The 15,830-nt window shown below is 41.4% G+C and overlaps 1 protein-coding gene across 2 annotated transcripts; it reads right to left on the bottom strand.

Annotated features, from left to right (window-relative positions):
* Positions 1-2,475: 2,475 nt before the first annotated feature.
* On the bottom strand, positions 2,476-15,461 carry LOC101884228 (galactose-3-O-sulfotransferase 2). Of its 2 annotated transcripts, XM_009303838.4 has the most exons (3): positions 15,289-15,461; positions 11,747-12,043; positions 2,476-5,268 (listed from the first exon to the last, which is right to left on the bottom strand). In XM_009303838.4, exons 1-3 carry the CDS (start codon positions 15,390-15,392, stop codon positions 4,359-4,361), a joined length of 1,311 nt encoding a protein of 436 aa, XP_009302113.1. In that variant the 5' UTR covers positions 15,393-15,461; the 3' UTR covers positions 2,476-4,358. The 2 variants fall into 2 exon arrangements, with proteins under 2 accessions (XP_009302113.1, XP_009302114.1); XM_009303839.4 differs by lacking the exon at positions 11,747-12,043.
* Between the last annotated feature and the right edge of the window lie 369 nt (positions 15,462-15,830).

Genomic DNA, 15,830 nt, shown 5'->3' with positions numbered 1-15,830 from the left:
GATTCAACAAGCTACTGGAAATATCAATACTACATATTGACATGATAGCATCACACAGTTGCTGCAGATTTGTCGGCTGCACATCCATGATGCCAAACTCCCAATCCACCACATACCGAAGGTGCTCTATTGGATTGAGTTCTGGTGACTGTGGAGGCCATTTGAGTACAGTGAACTCATTGTCATGTTCAAGAAACCAGTCTGAGATGATTCACGCTTTATGACATGGCGCACTATCTTGCTGTTAGTAGCCATCAGAAGATGGGTCCACTGTGGTCATAAAGGGATGGACATGATCAGCAACATTTGGTACTAATGGGCCCAAAGTGTGTCAAGAAAATCTCCCCCACACCATTACACCACCACCACCAGCCTGAACTATTGATACAAGGCAGGATGGATCCATGCTTTCATTTTGTTGACACCAAATTCTGACTTGACCATCTGAATGTGGCAGCAGAAATGGACTCATCAGAGCAGGCAACGTTTCTCCGATCTACTATTGTCCAATTTTGGTGAGCCTGTGTGAATTGTAGCCTCAGTTTCCTGTTCTCTACCAACAACCATGCCACGTTCAAAGTCACTTAAATCCCCTTTCTTCTCCATTCTGGTTCTCGGTTTGAACTGCAGCAGATCGTCTAGACCAGGTGTTCTCAACTGGTTTGGCCATGGGACCCACATTTTTACATGGTCATCAAGCCGCGACCCAAATTTTTCGGAACTGTGGAAATATAAATTTCTCTCAACTAATTCCAAATGAACAATCTACGTATAACTGAAGAGTTATATTCTTTGGTTTTTAATTAGATCATTTCATTAACATCCCAGCTAGGAGGGACATTAACCTTTTAGCCCCTTTCACACAGTGATACCGGTAAATATCTGGAAAATTTCCGGAACGACTTTACCGGTATATTGAAAAAAGCGCTGTTCACACAGGCGAGGACGTCACGGAAATTTTCCGGAAAAGAGCATTCACACATCTATTCCAAAATACCGGTAAATTCTGACATCATTCACCACAAATGAGCTTTAAACGGCTGCGCTTGTATTTGTAAACATTTGACTAAATTACAAACTCTGTGGATGATCAATATTGTGAACAACTTTCGCAGGATCACTTTCGCATGTCGAGATGTTCATAATATGTGCGTGTGCAGGAGCTCATAGGCGCACGCAAAGCTTGAAGGTAAACAAACAACGGCTTGTCATAAGCATCTCATCGATGATTATTTACACAGTTGGCATTAAGAAGAACATATAAACGTGATCTGACTAACTTCTAGCAGCTAAATGTGTCTGGAAAAATATTCAAAGGCTTTTATCCTCACAAACCGCGCGGACGTAAATGCGTCTGTCTGTTGTGATTGTCTAAAGCAGACGTCTCACGTCAGCACGTTCTAGACGTGCACGCGCTTATTCCGGCAATCTTCCTTCTGCATTCACACAGCGCAGCATTCTGGCAAATTGCCGGTAATGTTACAACTTCTCTTTCCGGAAAATAGCCAGAACGAATTTACCGGTATTTTCAAAAAGGACCTGTTCACACATACAACCTTTCGGAAAGGTCTGTATGTGTGAAAGGGGCTTTTGTCTTTCTGATTACAGGCTGAGCCAAAGTAATGCAAATTGTCAGTTTCACAGCATGGTTGTGTCTATTGTTTTTCTCTTTTCGATCAACTGGTCAGGCGGTTTCTGTCTCCAGAACATGATGAGATCAATGCCTGAAAGAGCAGTTTACCCTGCCGACCACAACTCTTAATTTGCATGCTTTGTTTAGCCATATCCCCTCCTCCTAAGAACACAATATAGACATGGCATCTTTGTCTTAATTCAGACTTGTGACAGACTTGTGAAAGAACTTGCAGACTGCGGACCTCTAGTAGGCTCTTGCAGACACATGGACATCTTAAAGACGCTGTATGACTGCAGATTAACCAACACAACTCAATAAAGCAATCATGCTTGTTTTGAGTCTCCTGGACTGGGTTCTCTCTTCTTTTTCACTCATTTATTTTTTTTACAACAGAACTATAAAAGTGACCGGTGTACCTACTAAAGTGACCGGTGAGTGTGTGTGCCCAAGTCATTGGGCATGTTTCCATTGACCTATTCCTAACATTACATTAATAAACACTGGATGAAAATGTGCATTTAAAAGTGCAAATGTGTAAAAAGAGCATTTGATAAGTGTAAAAATATGCACTCAGTTAAGCAATTTGTGAAATTACATAAAAGAACACTGGATGGAAATGTGCGTAAGTTCTAAAATGTGCAATTGCGTATTAAGAAATAAATGTATAACTGTATTTTAATTATGCCTAAAATAACCTTGGATGGAAACAGCAAGATGTGCCAACAACTTATAGAAATGTGCACATAATATCATATGCATAACTTGGCAAATGTTTGTCCGACCAAAAAAAGAGAAAAAAGGGGGTGGGGGAGTTTAAAGGAGTGCACAGAACACCGACATTTCAGATTGCTCTGGGATTTGCTCTGGACTTTTTCGGCTTTATTGTAAAGTATTCTGTAAAGGGTAACACTTTACAATAAGGTTCGTTAGGTAATGCATTTACTAACATTAATTAATCATGAACAACACATGTACAGCATTTATTAATCATAATTGAACATTTACTCATGCATTATTAACATTTAAGTCCATGTTTGTTAACATTAGTTAATGCCCCATGAGTTAACATGAACTAACAATGAACTACTGTATTTTCATTAACATTTACTAACATGAATAAATACTGTAGTGAATGTACTGTTTATTGTTTGTTCATGTTAGTAAATGCATTAATTAACATTAACTAATAAACCTTATTGTAAAGTGTGACCCTGTAAAGTACATCTGGTATTGAAACAGCGGCATGGTGGCTCAGTGGTTCGCACTGTCGCCTAACAGCAAGAAGGTCGTTGGTTTGAGTCCAGGCTGGGTCAGTTGGGATTTCTGTGTGGAGTTTGCATGTTCTCCCCATGTTGGTGTCAGTTTCCTCTAGGTCAGGGGTCTCAAACTCAATTTACCTGGGGGCCGCAGGAGGCAAAGTCTGGGTGAGGCTGGGCCGCATAAGGGATTTCACAAAAAAAAGTCCTCAAATGTCATTATTAACAGTTTTAATTATTTCTTCTGAACATGAAGTGTCCTGAACATTAATAGAACATTGATGAAGATTATGAACAGTTCTTCTGAACATGGCATCTTTTGCCTACTTCTTGCTGCCAGAGACTTGACAGCGCTTCTTCTCACAAATCTGAACCACATTTGGCTTTAGAGCGGAAGCAGTTGAGACCCTCAGTATGGCTTGAAGATGATCATCATTAAGTCTAGACCTGTACTTTGACTTATTGAAGTCCTAGGGAAAAAAGTGGGGGAACTCACTCAAAACTTCCATTCCCTCACCTAAAAAAAGGCGTATATATGTATAAATAAAACACCCCCACCCCACTCCAGTCACATCAGTCTGTACCAGTCTGTATCTACCTATAATATCAACAGGACAGGCACGTGCACACATAGGGCTCAACCTGTGCAGTGCACATGCCCTTTTTAGTCTTGCATAGAAAGTGCCCTTCCAAAATGATCAAAAGTGCCCCCGCAACACGACACACCCTCGGTCCCGCCCTTCAGTAGGCGCGCGATAACACCGCTCTTGAGTACGCGCGCGACAACGCGCATTGAGTGACAAGCGCGCTGTGTACGGATAGAATCAGCGGAGCGGGGAGCGCTCTCTCTCCCCGCTCCGCTGATTCTGTCAGAGTACAGCGGTTGGCTCGGGCCACAAAATATTGCACTGAGGGCCGCAAATGGCCCGCGGGCCGCGAGTTTGAGACCCCTGCTCTAGGTGCTCCGGTTTCCCCCAAAGTCCAAACACATGCTCTATAGGGGAATTGGATAACCTAAACTGGCCGTAGTGTGTGTGAATGAGGGTGTATGGATGTTTCCCCGTACTGCAGGGGTGTCCAAACTCAGTCCGGTAGGGCCGGTGTCCTGCATATTTTAGTTCCAACCCCTATTAAACACATCTGAACCAGCTAATCTCTTTCTAGGTATACTTGACACTCGTGTGTTCGGAGGAAGTTAGAGCTAAACTTTGCAGGACACCGTCCCTCCAGGACCGAGTTTGGACACTTCTGCCATACTGGATTGCGGCTGCAAGGTCATCCGCTGCGTAAAACATATGCTGGAATAGTTGGTAGTTCATTCCGCTGTGGCGACCTCTGATAAATAAGAGAATAAGCTAAGGGAAAATTAATGGTATTGAAACCTTCAAACTGAGCTTGATTGATGTACGGAAAGGCCGGACCCAAGACACCATTGGCCAACACCAGTCTGTTACGATTCCCACATTTCAGAGTTCAGCTGGAGCGGCTCTCATATCTCTCCCGTATTGCCTGAAGTACAAGTGTGAGTGATACTGAAGCTCAGGCAACATCATCCGCACACAGAAGCCCTGATCCTGCAGCGAGAGGTTTCCCTTCACTTCATATCCCACGACGGTAACCGTCTCCGTCTGCCACGGTCGCAGCAGGTCCTCCAGCTCTCCAGGGGGCACTGCAGCCCTCGAGACACATTTCCGCCGAATACTCTCTGTAGATTCCCGAAGACGCGCAGTCTCCGCTTTTAACCTCTCCATCCCAAACTGAGCCGCCTTCTCCCAGAACACCTGCACGAAGAAGTCGTAGAGAAGCGTGTCCAGGACGTTCCAGGATCGCAGTTTGGCTTGAATATTCTCCGTTAGCTCGGTTTTGCTGCTGCTAGCACGAGCGTTGAGTTGAAGATAAGCCAAATCTTCATGATCAAGTCCGAGAAGAGATCCCAGGAGAATTAGGGACTCGTCAAAGTGTTCGGCGATCATCACCAGGTGAAACGCCTCCTCCAGTTGCGCCAGGTCTTCAGGCCAGGAGCTGTTCCACTTTTGATTGTTCAGCCCCATGTCGAAGCTCATGGGATTTTTGGCTAGTCCGTTCCACGGCTCCGTTGGGTTCCAGAAGGTCTCCGGAGAGTCCAGGAAGACTGAGAGTGCAGGTTTGCCCGTGTTGCTGGCGGCTCGCTGTGCACTGAGGAATGCGGGGACGGTGTAGGTGTGGTATCTGAAGACTGACTCAAAGGTTTTGATTGGGTCACGCAGCAGTGTGATGAAGACTGTGTTCTGGGGCATCACCTTCCTCACCTGCCGCAGGTCCAAACGCATGTGACTGCACAGCAGGTCAAACTGAGATGATCCCTCGGGCAGCTCGTCCACTGATGATGCTCTGAATCTGAAAGAGAGAGAGAGAGTGCGATTTCAGTTTCATACTTGCCATTAAAGCTGTGGTCAAACATGCAAGACAACAAGAGAGATTTCTCCTTATTTACATGGAACCAATTCACAGGTCAGAGTTAACCAAGCTTAAACTATGTTGCGTAGTGACTTGCGCTTATGGCTTTAATGGTTGAGTAATGGTCATACGAGAGAGGTTTGACTCTCCTCTCAAATGATTCAAATCATTGGCTGAAACTGCATACTTCCATACTATACAGTATGCTAAAATCAGTATGCGGGCTGAGTAGTATGTCCGAATTTATAGAATTCGAAAAACAGTATGCGAGAAGCACCCGGAGGACCTACTACTTCCGGCAAGATTCTGGAGTGCGCATCCCATGCATGCTGCGCTATCCCATGATGCCCCGCGAGAGAATTCATGTAAGGGAGTAAAGCGACGAAAATTACGCAGGTACGTCTGACTGTCAAAATGGCGGATGTAGTACGTCCGAATTCCATTCATACTGTACAGAACGTATTTTTCTAACGGCCAAGTAGTACGTTTAAATTCAAATGCAGTACCTACTGAGTAGTAGGTGGTTTTGGATGCAGCCAATGACTTCTGGTGGCCGCCATGGCAGTTTCTCAATTTCAAGAATGCAGAGAACGGACTTGTGTTCTTGTGGAGGCCGTTCTTGCTAAATCTTGTAAGAATTGAAATATTGCAAATATTTTTGATGTCTTTGACAATTCAAAACATGAACTGAAAACAGAGACTGGTGACTTAACAACCCAGTAGGTAGGAATGCGGGAAAAACTAGTTCCTGCTGCATTTGCATCTGAGACTGCTGAAACTCGGCTTCATCCCCCCATCTCACGCATATGGTCATTTCAATGTTTGAATGTTCTAGATTAACCAAACTGACTTTTACTATCATGTTTGATATCATTTGAAATGTCTCAGTGCGATTGGTACAATGGTCTCATTCTCTCAGAAATAGACATAATCAAAACAATAAATATATAACTGCAGGCATCTTTTGAACCACTGTGAAGGGTGTGACTTTCCACTAAGTGTTAATGCCTTTTGTTATTCACACCCCCTTCCTTGAGGGAATTCTTGGATTATTTAAGGTAAGGGTTGAGAAAGACTCGGCGCGATTCTGCCTACCCAGATCAGCCCATAACATGGAGCCTAGGCTCCACGTTATGTAAAATTTACACGTTATGTAAAAAGTCAGGAATGCATCTTTTAATCTTGGATTTATCTTTGATAATTTGATGTTTTGTATTGATCGTTTATGAATTGACTGATTGAATTTGGCATAATACATTTACCTGACTAATAAATTATCTTTTGAATTATTCAAATAGTCCTCGTGTTATTATCACTGATAAATGTTGTTGTCCATAGCACTACAAGCCACTGTACAGCTTAGTAATGGACTAAAACATGTTAGACAGAGCAGCGTGGCACGCTATACAATGTTGTTAGAGATCCGACTAGCAAATTGGCATTATTTCATGTATACGTAGACTGCAAAAGGCCAACTATGGGTTTTCTATTTAGAACAACAAAATATTGTTGAAACTACTTTAAATGTGGATATTTAGGCCTTCATCTACAAACTTATAATCCTGTGCGATTATTATTAAAATACTTTGTCTTGATGAAGTAGATAACAGATCTATGGGGACCACATAAAAATCTCCTAAATTGAGTAAGTAGGGTTCTGCCTTCTTAGGAGAGTGGTTAATCGCCTCTGTTTAATGACCAAGACTGACAAGCTTGTATTAAGAGATTGTATACCCAGCCGGTGCAAGACTCGAGATGCTATAGGAATCTGAATAAATGAGAATAAGGTATAATAACAAATCAAAAGAATATTCAATCATAATCTAAATTAATGTGAACGGAAACAAAATAACCTTCTCAATGTTTTATAATTGGAGTCAGATAAAACGAGGATAAATATATTAATATTCTAAACCACCTCATACTAAAATTGGAGTCAGATATGAGCTAAGTTTAATATAAATCAACATTGTGCACTGGAAAGACCGAACATGCAGTGAACTTTCATCCACCATTGGATACCGTCATTGGACCAACTGGCTGGACCCTACAATCTGATATTTAATAATAAAAATGCTGCCCACCTCCTTACTCCCTCTCATAGATATATACTCTAGATCAGTGTTTCTCAACTGGTGGGTCGCGACCCAAAAGTGGGTCACGGGAACATTTTTAGTGGGTCGCGGAGTGTATGGTCAAAAAAAACAAAAGTTCAAATTTTTACTCATTTTGCTTATACCGGACTTTTATTTTGAAATGCGTGTGCGACAACCCTACCGTTTGACATGTGAAATTTCATTCAATTATTGCAACAGATATGTCGAATATGTAAAGGATGGATATATATGTATGTATATATATATATATATATATATATATATATATATATATATATATATATATATATATATATATATATATATGTATGTATATGTATATGTATATATATGTATATATATATATATATATATATATATATATATATATATATATATATAGATAGCTATATAGTTATATAGATAGATATATATATATATTAAGTATAATTCCTAAAATTGTATTATAGTTCCTAAAAATTTGGGTTGCAGCTTGATGACCATGTAAAAATGTGGGTCCCATGGCCAAACCAGTTGAGAACCCCTGCTCTAGATATTGTGTACGGACTTTAAGAGTGCTTTCATATAGCCGTATGCCTATTACATATCCATAAAACACTGTGATATAGCCGGGCTCAGATTGGATCGCTTTCTCACTACAATCGATCCGCTCCAGAGTTCGTTTTAATCGAGCCGAGACCACCTCATTCTGGCGATCTCGGACCAATTGATTTAGCGCGGATCCAAGCACGATTGCTGGATTCACATATGCCAAACGAACCGCGCTAACTGGGCAAAGGTAACAGGTTCTCAAACAAAAGTCTAGGTGTGAAAGCACCCTGAGAATGCGTCAATGGTGCCGCCACATTTGTACAGTGGTCCCAGGACAAAAGTCAGTCAACCGCACTAGTCAAGACCAAAGCTAATCTGAAGATGCCAGACTTTTGCGTTGCGTACGGGTGTAGTAACGAGAAAACAAAGCGCAAAGGAAGAACATTTCATAGGTAAGATTTCGTTGTGTGCGATTTATTTATAAAGTCATTTCGAGAGGATCACATGCTTGTGATTTGAGCACGGCTTGTCCCGCATCAGCTCCGGATATTGCGCCAATCAGATGATTCCTAACTTACTACAAATAACCAGAGTTTTCAACTTCAGTCATCTTCGTTTTGAAGAATACCCCCTTCCACCCCTACTCCTCCCCTTCTCCTGAGAGTGGCATGGTGGCCTAGTGGTTTGCTCTGTTTCCTCACAGCAAGAATGCCACTGGTTCGACCCCTCACCGGGTCAGTCGGCGTTTCTGTGCAGAGTATGCATGTTCTCCCTGTGCTTGTGTGGGTTTTCTCCGGGATCCTCCTACTGTCCAAAGACATACATTCATTCTCTTGTCGGCTTAGTCCCTTTATTAATCCGGGGTCGCCACAGTGAAATGAACCGCCAACTTATCCAGCAAGTTTTTACACAGCAGATGCCCCTCCAGCCGCAACCCATCTCTGGGAAACATCCACACACACACACTCATACACTACGGACAATTTAGCCTACCCAATTCACCTGTACCACATGTCTTTGTACTGTGGGGGAAACCGAAGCACCCAGAGGAAACCCACGCAAAGGCAGGGAGAACATGCAAACTCCACACAGAAACACCAACTGAGCCCAAAGACATACATCTTAAGTAAATTGACTACTCTTAAGTAGCATCTTAGGCAAACTCTTAGCCGTCTATATATCAGCTATTCCCACGTTCACAAGCAGGGGAGTTCTCGAGACTTGCCTGAGCTCAAACTCCCCTCTCGCCCTTCAAATGCGACAGAGCCCCGGACTCAAAGATATTCTGAGCTCAGGGCTCTCTGCTGCAACAGCATGCCAAACAAGCTTTATTATCAATCATCAGCTAAGTGTGAACCCATGAATTATGATTTTGCATGTTACAAATTCTGTATGTTTGTTAACTTTTGTGCTAAGCAAGTAACGTTATTAATGATAAAACAGTGACGTAATGCACTGACTATGAGGCAAAGTAGCACCAACTCGCGCTAAATACTATGCTTACGCTAGTTTCGGTGAATAAAATCAGCAAACAATGTTGAAATATGACAAGATGCTGTGGTGCCAGAAACTTGTATTATTGTCGGCTAATTGAATGAACGTTTTAGAAATAGCCTATAGTGGTGACTGGTAACATAACAATGCCTGCGCCTCAATGTGCACACTGTCCACCCTAAATTATTGCTGGATATGCACATTGATATTGGTAGGATATTGTTGGTTCACATGAGTCGTTCATAATGGAAATTAATTCACAAACGAATCACTCCCTCTGTTAGCATTAGAAGTGAAAGCAGGACAGGGGGTGTGTTTTAGGACACAGGGTCAAATTTAACAGGGAGGGAGGATAATACATCTCCATGCACACAAACACATGCTCTTTGTCAAGAATGCCTGTGCGGTCGATTATCCATCAACGTAGAAAAGTGATGTTAAATTGTAATTTTCGTAATTTAAAAAAATATTTGCATACTGAGCACCGGGAAAACTCCTGATCATAGATGTATGTGTATATATTATAGCTCCGGATGGCCATAGTTCTCTACTACACCTTGGTTCCATATTTATTTCAAAGAAGCACTACCCTGTACTAAAATAGCAGCTCTAATGACGCATTCCTTCCAGTAGACAACAACAGGGTAGGTGACATCAAATGTAAATATCTACGACTCCCTTTATTCAGCCGCAGTGACTTCTGGGACTTCTCAAGCGAGTACTATGCTGTCTGCATCGATGCATCCTCGATATCAAGAACAAATCTGAAAAATTTTACACATCCTCTGTTCTTGAGGTCTGGAGTTTTGGAACTGAACTTTGGCGGTTGATGATGATGTTCCACAAAAACACTGAAGCCTGCATATTGAGAAACAGCCCATAATATGCGTGACTGATGTGTACAAATTATTATCATCATTACGTCATGCGCTGCCGGAAGTCACTGATTTGAGTTTATAATTTAAAAATTCTAATATTTACTACAAAATTATATACAAAAATCCACCAATAGTCTGCAGCATCCACCTGGATGACGTTACAGCAGCCATATTGCGCCAGACCGCACACAACACACCAGCTTATTGGTGGAGAGGAGACAATAACGCTTATGATGAGGATGGTTAGGAGGCCGCGATGGATAAATAGCTTGGGTGAGTGCGCACATTAGGCCAGGATACTTTGGTTAGCCCTTTTCAAAGCACATTCTCGGATTTTTAACGACCACAGAAAGTTAGGACTGCATCACTGCATCAGCAGTAGCATCCGCTTTACTATACTGGGGTGTTAAGCCTGGCTTATACTTCTGCGTCAAGTGACCGGCGCAACTCACGGCACAGGCATCGCGCGCAGCTGTGCATTTATACTTCTGCGCGCTGTCTCTGTTGGTCTGCATTAACACTTCCGAAACGCTAGTGGGCAGTGAGGTGTAAATGTTGCTCTCTGTCGAGTTTCTTCGCTTCTGTTTTGCTATTCTGAACACTTCCTGGATGTACAAGTGACTCAAACTCGCTCATTTTGAGGCAGGAACCGGCGGACGTGCAACAACTTTAACCATGAGGTAAACACAGAGCAAAACTTTCCATCCGGAGCTCCTTCACGGGACTCCACACTTGTAAACAATCGCTCGCGCCAATAGCGCGGCTCTCGGTCCCGCCCAGACTCGTCGGTGCTAGCAAGCCGACCAATCACAGAGCTTACGCCACGCGTTGTTGCGACGTGTAGTTACAATTTTTGAGAGGTGCACGTCAGTGACGGCGACGGCGACGGCCACGGCGAAGGGCTATGCGTCAGCGCCGTAGCCTACGCCGGTGTTTGACGCAGAAGTATAAATCAGCCTTAAGGACCCACAACCTAGTTTCCCATGTGGTCTCCAATCCAGATATTTACTAGGCGCATCCCAATCAGAAACAACCAGGAAAGCATGATTATTCATGGCTTTGCAATGAAAAAATGTGATTATAATGGAAGTCAATGGGGCAAAAACAGCCCCAAACATAACGAAAGGGGAGTCAATTTGCCCAGAGTGTATTGTTGATTTTTTTTTAATAATTTCTAAACATTTTCCTAAAATATGTGTCAAAATAACCAAAAATCAGTCCATTTGCTGATACACAGAGACAGCTGTGGCCAAATTAAGCCTCTGAATCACCCCAGAGTGGATGAAAACGGCCCAACAGCACATAAGGGTTACATTAATGCAAATTTCACAGTGCGGGGTGATTTAAATCTTTGGGTGAATGTTTCTTCCAAGGCACAATACGTGTGTGTGCTGGTACCTGTGTGGGTAGTTGAACTGGTACGTGCGAGAGGGAAAGGCGAAGGTGGCGCTCTCTCTCTCCCCGAGTCGAAACAGTATATTCTGCACGGAGCTGCTGCCGGTGCGGTGTGTTTTCAGGAAGACCACCGGTGGGTGCGCTCTCCTGTCTGTCTGTGTGTGTTTGGGCGGATGCTGTGTGTGCTGAGGAGCGTGTGTGGGTTTGGGTGGATGCTGTGTGTTTGTATGAGTGTGTGTGTGTTTCTCTGCAGCTCTTCTCTGGTTTCTTCTGTCCGCCGTCGGTCTCTGTTCATGAGTTCTGATGGGGAAACTCAAAGTCAGGTCTGTGACTATTTTTACAATTTAATTATTTGTCTCAGAACCATTTTCGTCACTGACATGAGAACTGGCAGACACTATTTTGTTGTGAAAGGTGCTGTTTGTAAGTTTCTGACTCTTCTAAAGCATCAAAATACCATAATATGTTCAGAAGTCAGATATTCCAACGCAATCTCACGACAATTCGTAACTTTTTTGATTTAGTGGCTAATTCGTATGAACTCATGTGATCTAATTGGGTGATGATTTGCTCATCACCTAATGATGGTTGGGTTTGGGGATGGGGTTGGGTGCTATGCCCCCTTTTAAAATCGTAAATTTATTTACAAATTAGCCACTAAACTGCGAAACGTAAAATACTTCCGTTTTCTCATGAGATCAGGTTGGATTTTCTGCTTTGAACATGTGCGTTACGTGTCTTTGTTTTGGTTCTTTTAAACCGCCCAATGCCACTTTAGCCAATTATATATCAGCATCCTGGGTTGCCTTGATGGAAAACAGCGCATTTCATGACTTTATTCAGTCATGAAGGCTCTCAAAGCGAGCATCCACGACTGAAATGCGACCTCCAGTGGACAGTAGCAGACTCCGAAATTAGAAGCAGATTCAGAGTTCCACATGAGGTTAATAATTAGTAAATAATATAAATATTATGAACGTAAACATTAAGTGAGCAGGTTACATTGTAACCCTGTGTCCTAACAACTACGCAATGTGACACGATTTGCAGTGATTAGCAATTTGGCTGTTTGCACCAGACAAAACACGACAGAAATGTAAATACAGCCATTCAGAAGCACAGAATAGGGCACTCACTGCACTCCAGCAAAATGGTAAGGTTTATAATCTAATTAATACATATTAACTAGGGTTGGGTAAAATGGCACGGGTACCTTTGGAACCAGTATTCTGGTGCCACTGATGCTGCAACAAGAACGTAAAGCAAGTCGCACACCAGAAGCGACGTGCAGCATCGCGACATGCATTTTAGAATTCGCGGCTTTAGAAGTCGGTGGCTGTCTGCAGTGCCCAGCCATGACTCAGGACGCCATCTGAATAGTTTCATTTTAAATAACATGCGAATGTGCACGTCTGATGTGTGATACTATCAACTGTTATGTGCGCGCCGAGCCGCAGCTCTGAGCGCCGCATCTGATGTGTAACGCCCTTAAGGATCAAGGCGTGCATCGAAGGCACATATAGGTATGAGTTATGTCACACTATCTCTAAATATTTAATTCTAAACAGCTTTGAGGAATACGAACACCGTCAGCGATGTCAGGCGTTTCTTATTGTTGCTTATAGAAGGCAAAGCACGCAGTGTTGCGAATGTGGCGAGCAGCTCCCTTTATCAACACGCATGATCGCGTTTATTTGATTTGATTAAACTAAGCATTCTACAGTATGGTAATGTTTTACAAGCAAGGATTCTGACACACCAACATGCAGCAGATGCTTTAAAAAAGTTGTGTGTAGGAAGGAAACGTATCAAACTTCTGAAATGTGAGGGCTCATGGAATCAACTTAAAGGTGAGGAATGGACTGTGTTTAACAGCTTGTGACATCATCTGACACTTTAGTATGTTTACATGGACACCAATACTCTGATTTTTATATAATTAAGACAATACTCTGATCAAGAGTCCACCACGTGAACAGTGATTTTTGATTATCTTAAAGGACCACAGACACAAACTGCGAAGAATTCGGATTTCTGCTTTCCAGTAAGTCTCATGATGGACCTATCGTTTATCCTTTTCATCATGCTGTTTCTCATAATTTGTTTTATTAAATATAATTATTTGATTATTTAAATGAGTATTTACCTTTGAATTGATTTTAACTAATGAATAAGTTAACACATTACTTAATTTAGGAATGTTCAGTGCGATTGCCTGTCTCTTTATAACTTCTTTCAGGAGCCACCATACTAGGTTGGAGGTCTCTGAGACCTTGAGTGGAACTGAGGGCTGAGGACTGGAAGCAACTGTTTCTATTGTTATTTCTATGAGTTAATATTGTCTAAAATGTCTAAAGTGATTTTGCTTTTTTACGGTTAAATCTTTTAAAGTGATTCTACTTTTTATTCAAGATAGACTTTGTTTAGTAAGCATTATAACTGCCTGAATGTAGATTATACCGGTTTTTAACCAGTTTTGATGTACACTCAGCCTTGGTAATGGATCTATGTGCTATAACATGCAACTGAATCATGAATGTAACATCCAGAAAGCAGCTCATGTAAACACCTGAATCATATTATTGTCTTATTCAGATTAAGGCAAATCATCAGATCACTGATGTCCATGTAAAAGTAGTCCCAAGCCTTAAACCCAGAAAAAAGGTGTTCCCTGATTTTGATGACAGCCTTTCCACAGGTTAGTAGTAAGCTAATGTAATGTTAATAGGTTAATGCAAATCTAGCATTCATGCTAACAAACAAATGATCAAAAGTAATATATTAATGCAATTCAAATAAATAAAATATTAATTGGTGTTTACTTTAAACTTAAGATAAATATGTATTTATATTGTTCAATTATAATGATTCAAATACATATATATATATATATATATATTGTAAAATAATTTTGTGGCTAAAAAGTATCGGTTCAGGCAAGTTTTGGCACCGGTACCGTTTTAAAAGTATCGATTTAGCACCGTTATCGAAATAACCCCAAACGATACCCAACCCTAATATTAACCCTCTTTAACATTAATAAATGTAGATGCTGAATCACTGATATGTGTTGGTTAGCACTGAGTCACCGTTCTGAAGTTCAATTTCAAAGGGTTTATTTTATTTTTAAGATCTGAGTTGATCTATCTGCTGCTGCTTTCAGTAGTATGGTAATAAATGTCATGTAAAATGGCTTTCGATCTCACATTATTAGCAATTAACACTGAACAGTTATTTTTCAGATAAAGTATGTTCACTTGGCATGTTTCATAAATATCCGCAAACATATTAAAGTATTGTTATGCTTTAGAATACTAGTATCTTGCAAGATATCTAGTAAAATATGTACTATCATCATGGCGAAGATAAAAGAAATCAGTTACTAAACTATTCTGTCTAAATATACGTTGAAAAAATGATCTCTCAGCGTAACTTGGGATAAATTTAAAGAGTAGTTAAAATCTCACAGGAGGATGAATAATGTTGTCTTTACGTGTACCTTGTTGTCACATTAGATAAAGCATCTTCAAATGTGATTCTCTGACCTGTTGATGTTGTGCAGTGAGTGTGTGGCCAGCAGCGTCAGCAGCAGTAAGATCACCAGCACCGCCAGCAAACCCATCACTCGGTGTCTCCATAACCAGCGCATTTCCCAAAATCTGAACCCAACGCCGTCCCAGTCTCCGTCTGAGGATTCAGGAGCGTTTCACGGCCTCCGTTGACCTGTGTTTAATCCTGCAGGATCAGGAGGTAGCACACACACACACTCCTACACACTCCGTCTCACCATCTGCACACTGAGCTTCATAGATACTGAAAACTGAAAACTGAAGTTTGAATTATTTCCCAAATGATGTTGAGCAGATTTAGGACATTTTCACGGTATTTCCTATAATATTTTTTTCTAATTTTATTTATTTAATTTTATTTTTGTTAGTTTTATTTTGGCTAGAATAAAAGCAGTTTTCTTTTTAAAGTCATTTTAAGGTCAATATTATTAGCCTTTAAGCAGTATTTGTTTTGGATTGTCTACAGAGCAAACCATCGTTATACAATAACTTGCCTAATTAACCTAAGTTTACCCTAA

Source organism: Danio rerio, chromosome 3 (genome assembly GCF_049306965.1).
Source record: "Danio rerio strain Tuebingen ecotype United States chromosome 3, GRCz12tu, whole genome shotgun sequence".
Classification (NCBI taxonomy): domain Eukaryota; kingdom Metazoa; phylum Chordata; class Actinopteri; order Cypriniformes; family Danionidae; genus Danio; species Danio rerio.
This window is presented reverse-complemented; position numbering and strand designations above follow the sequence as displayed.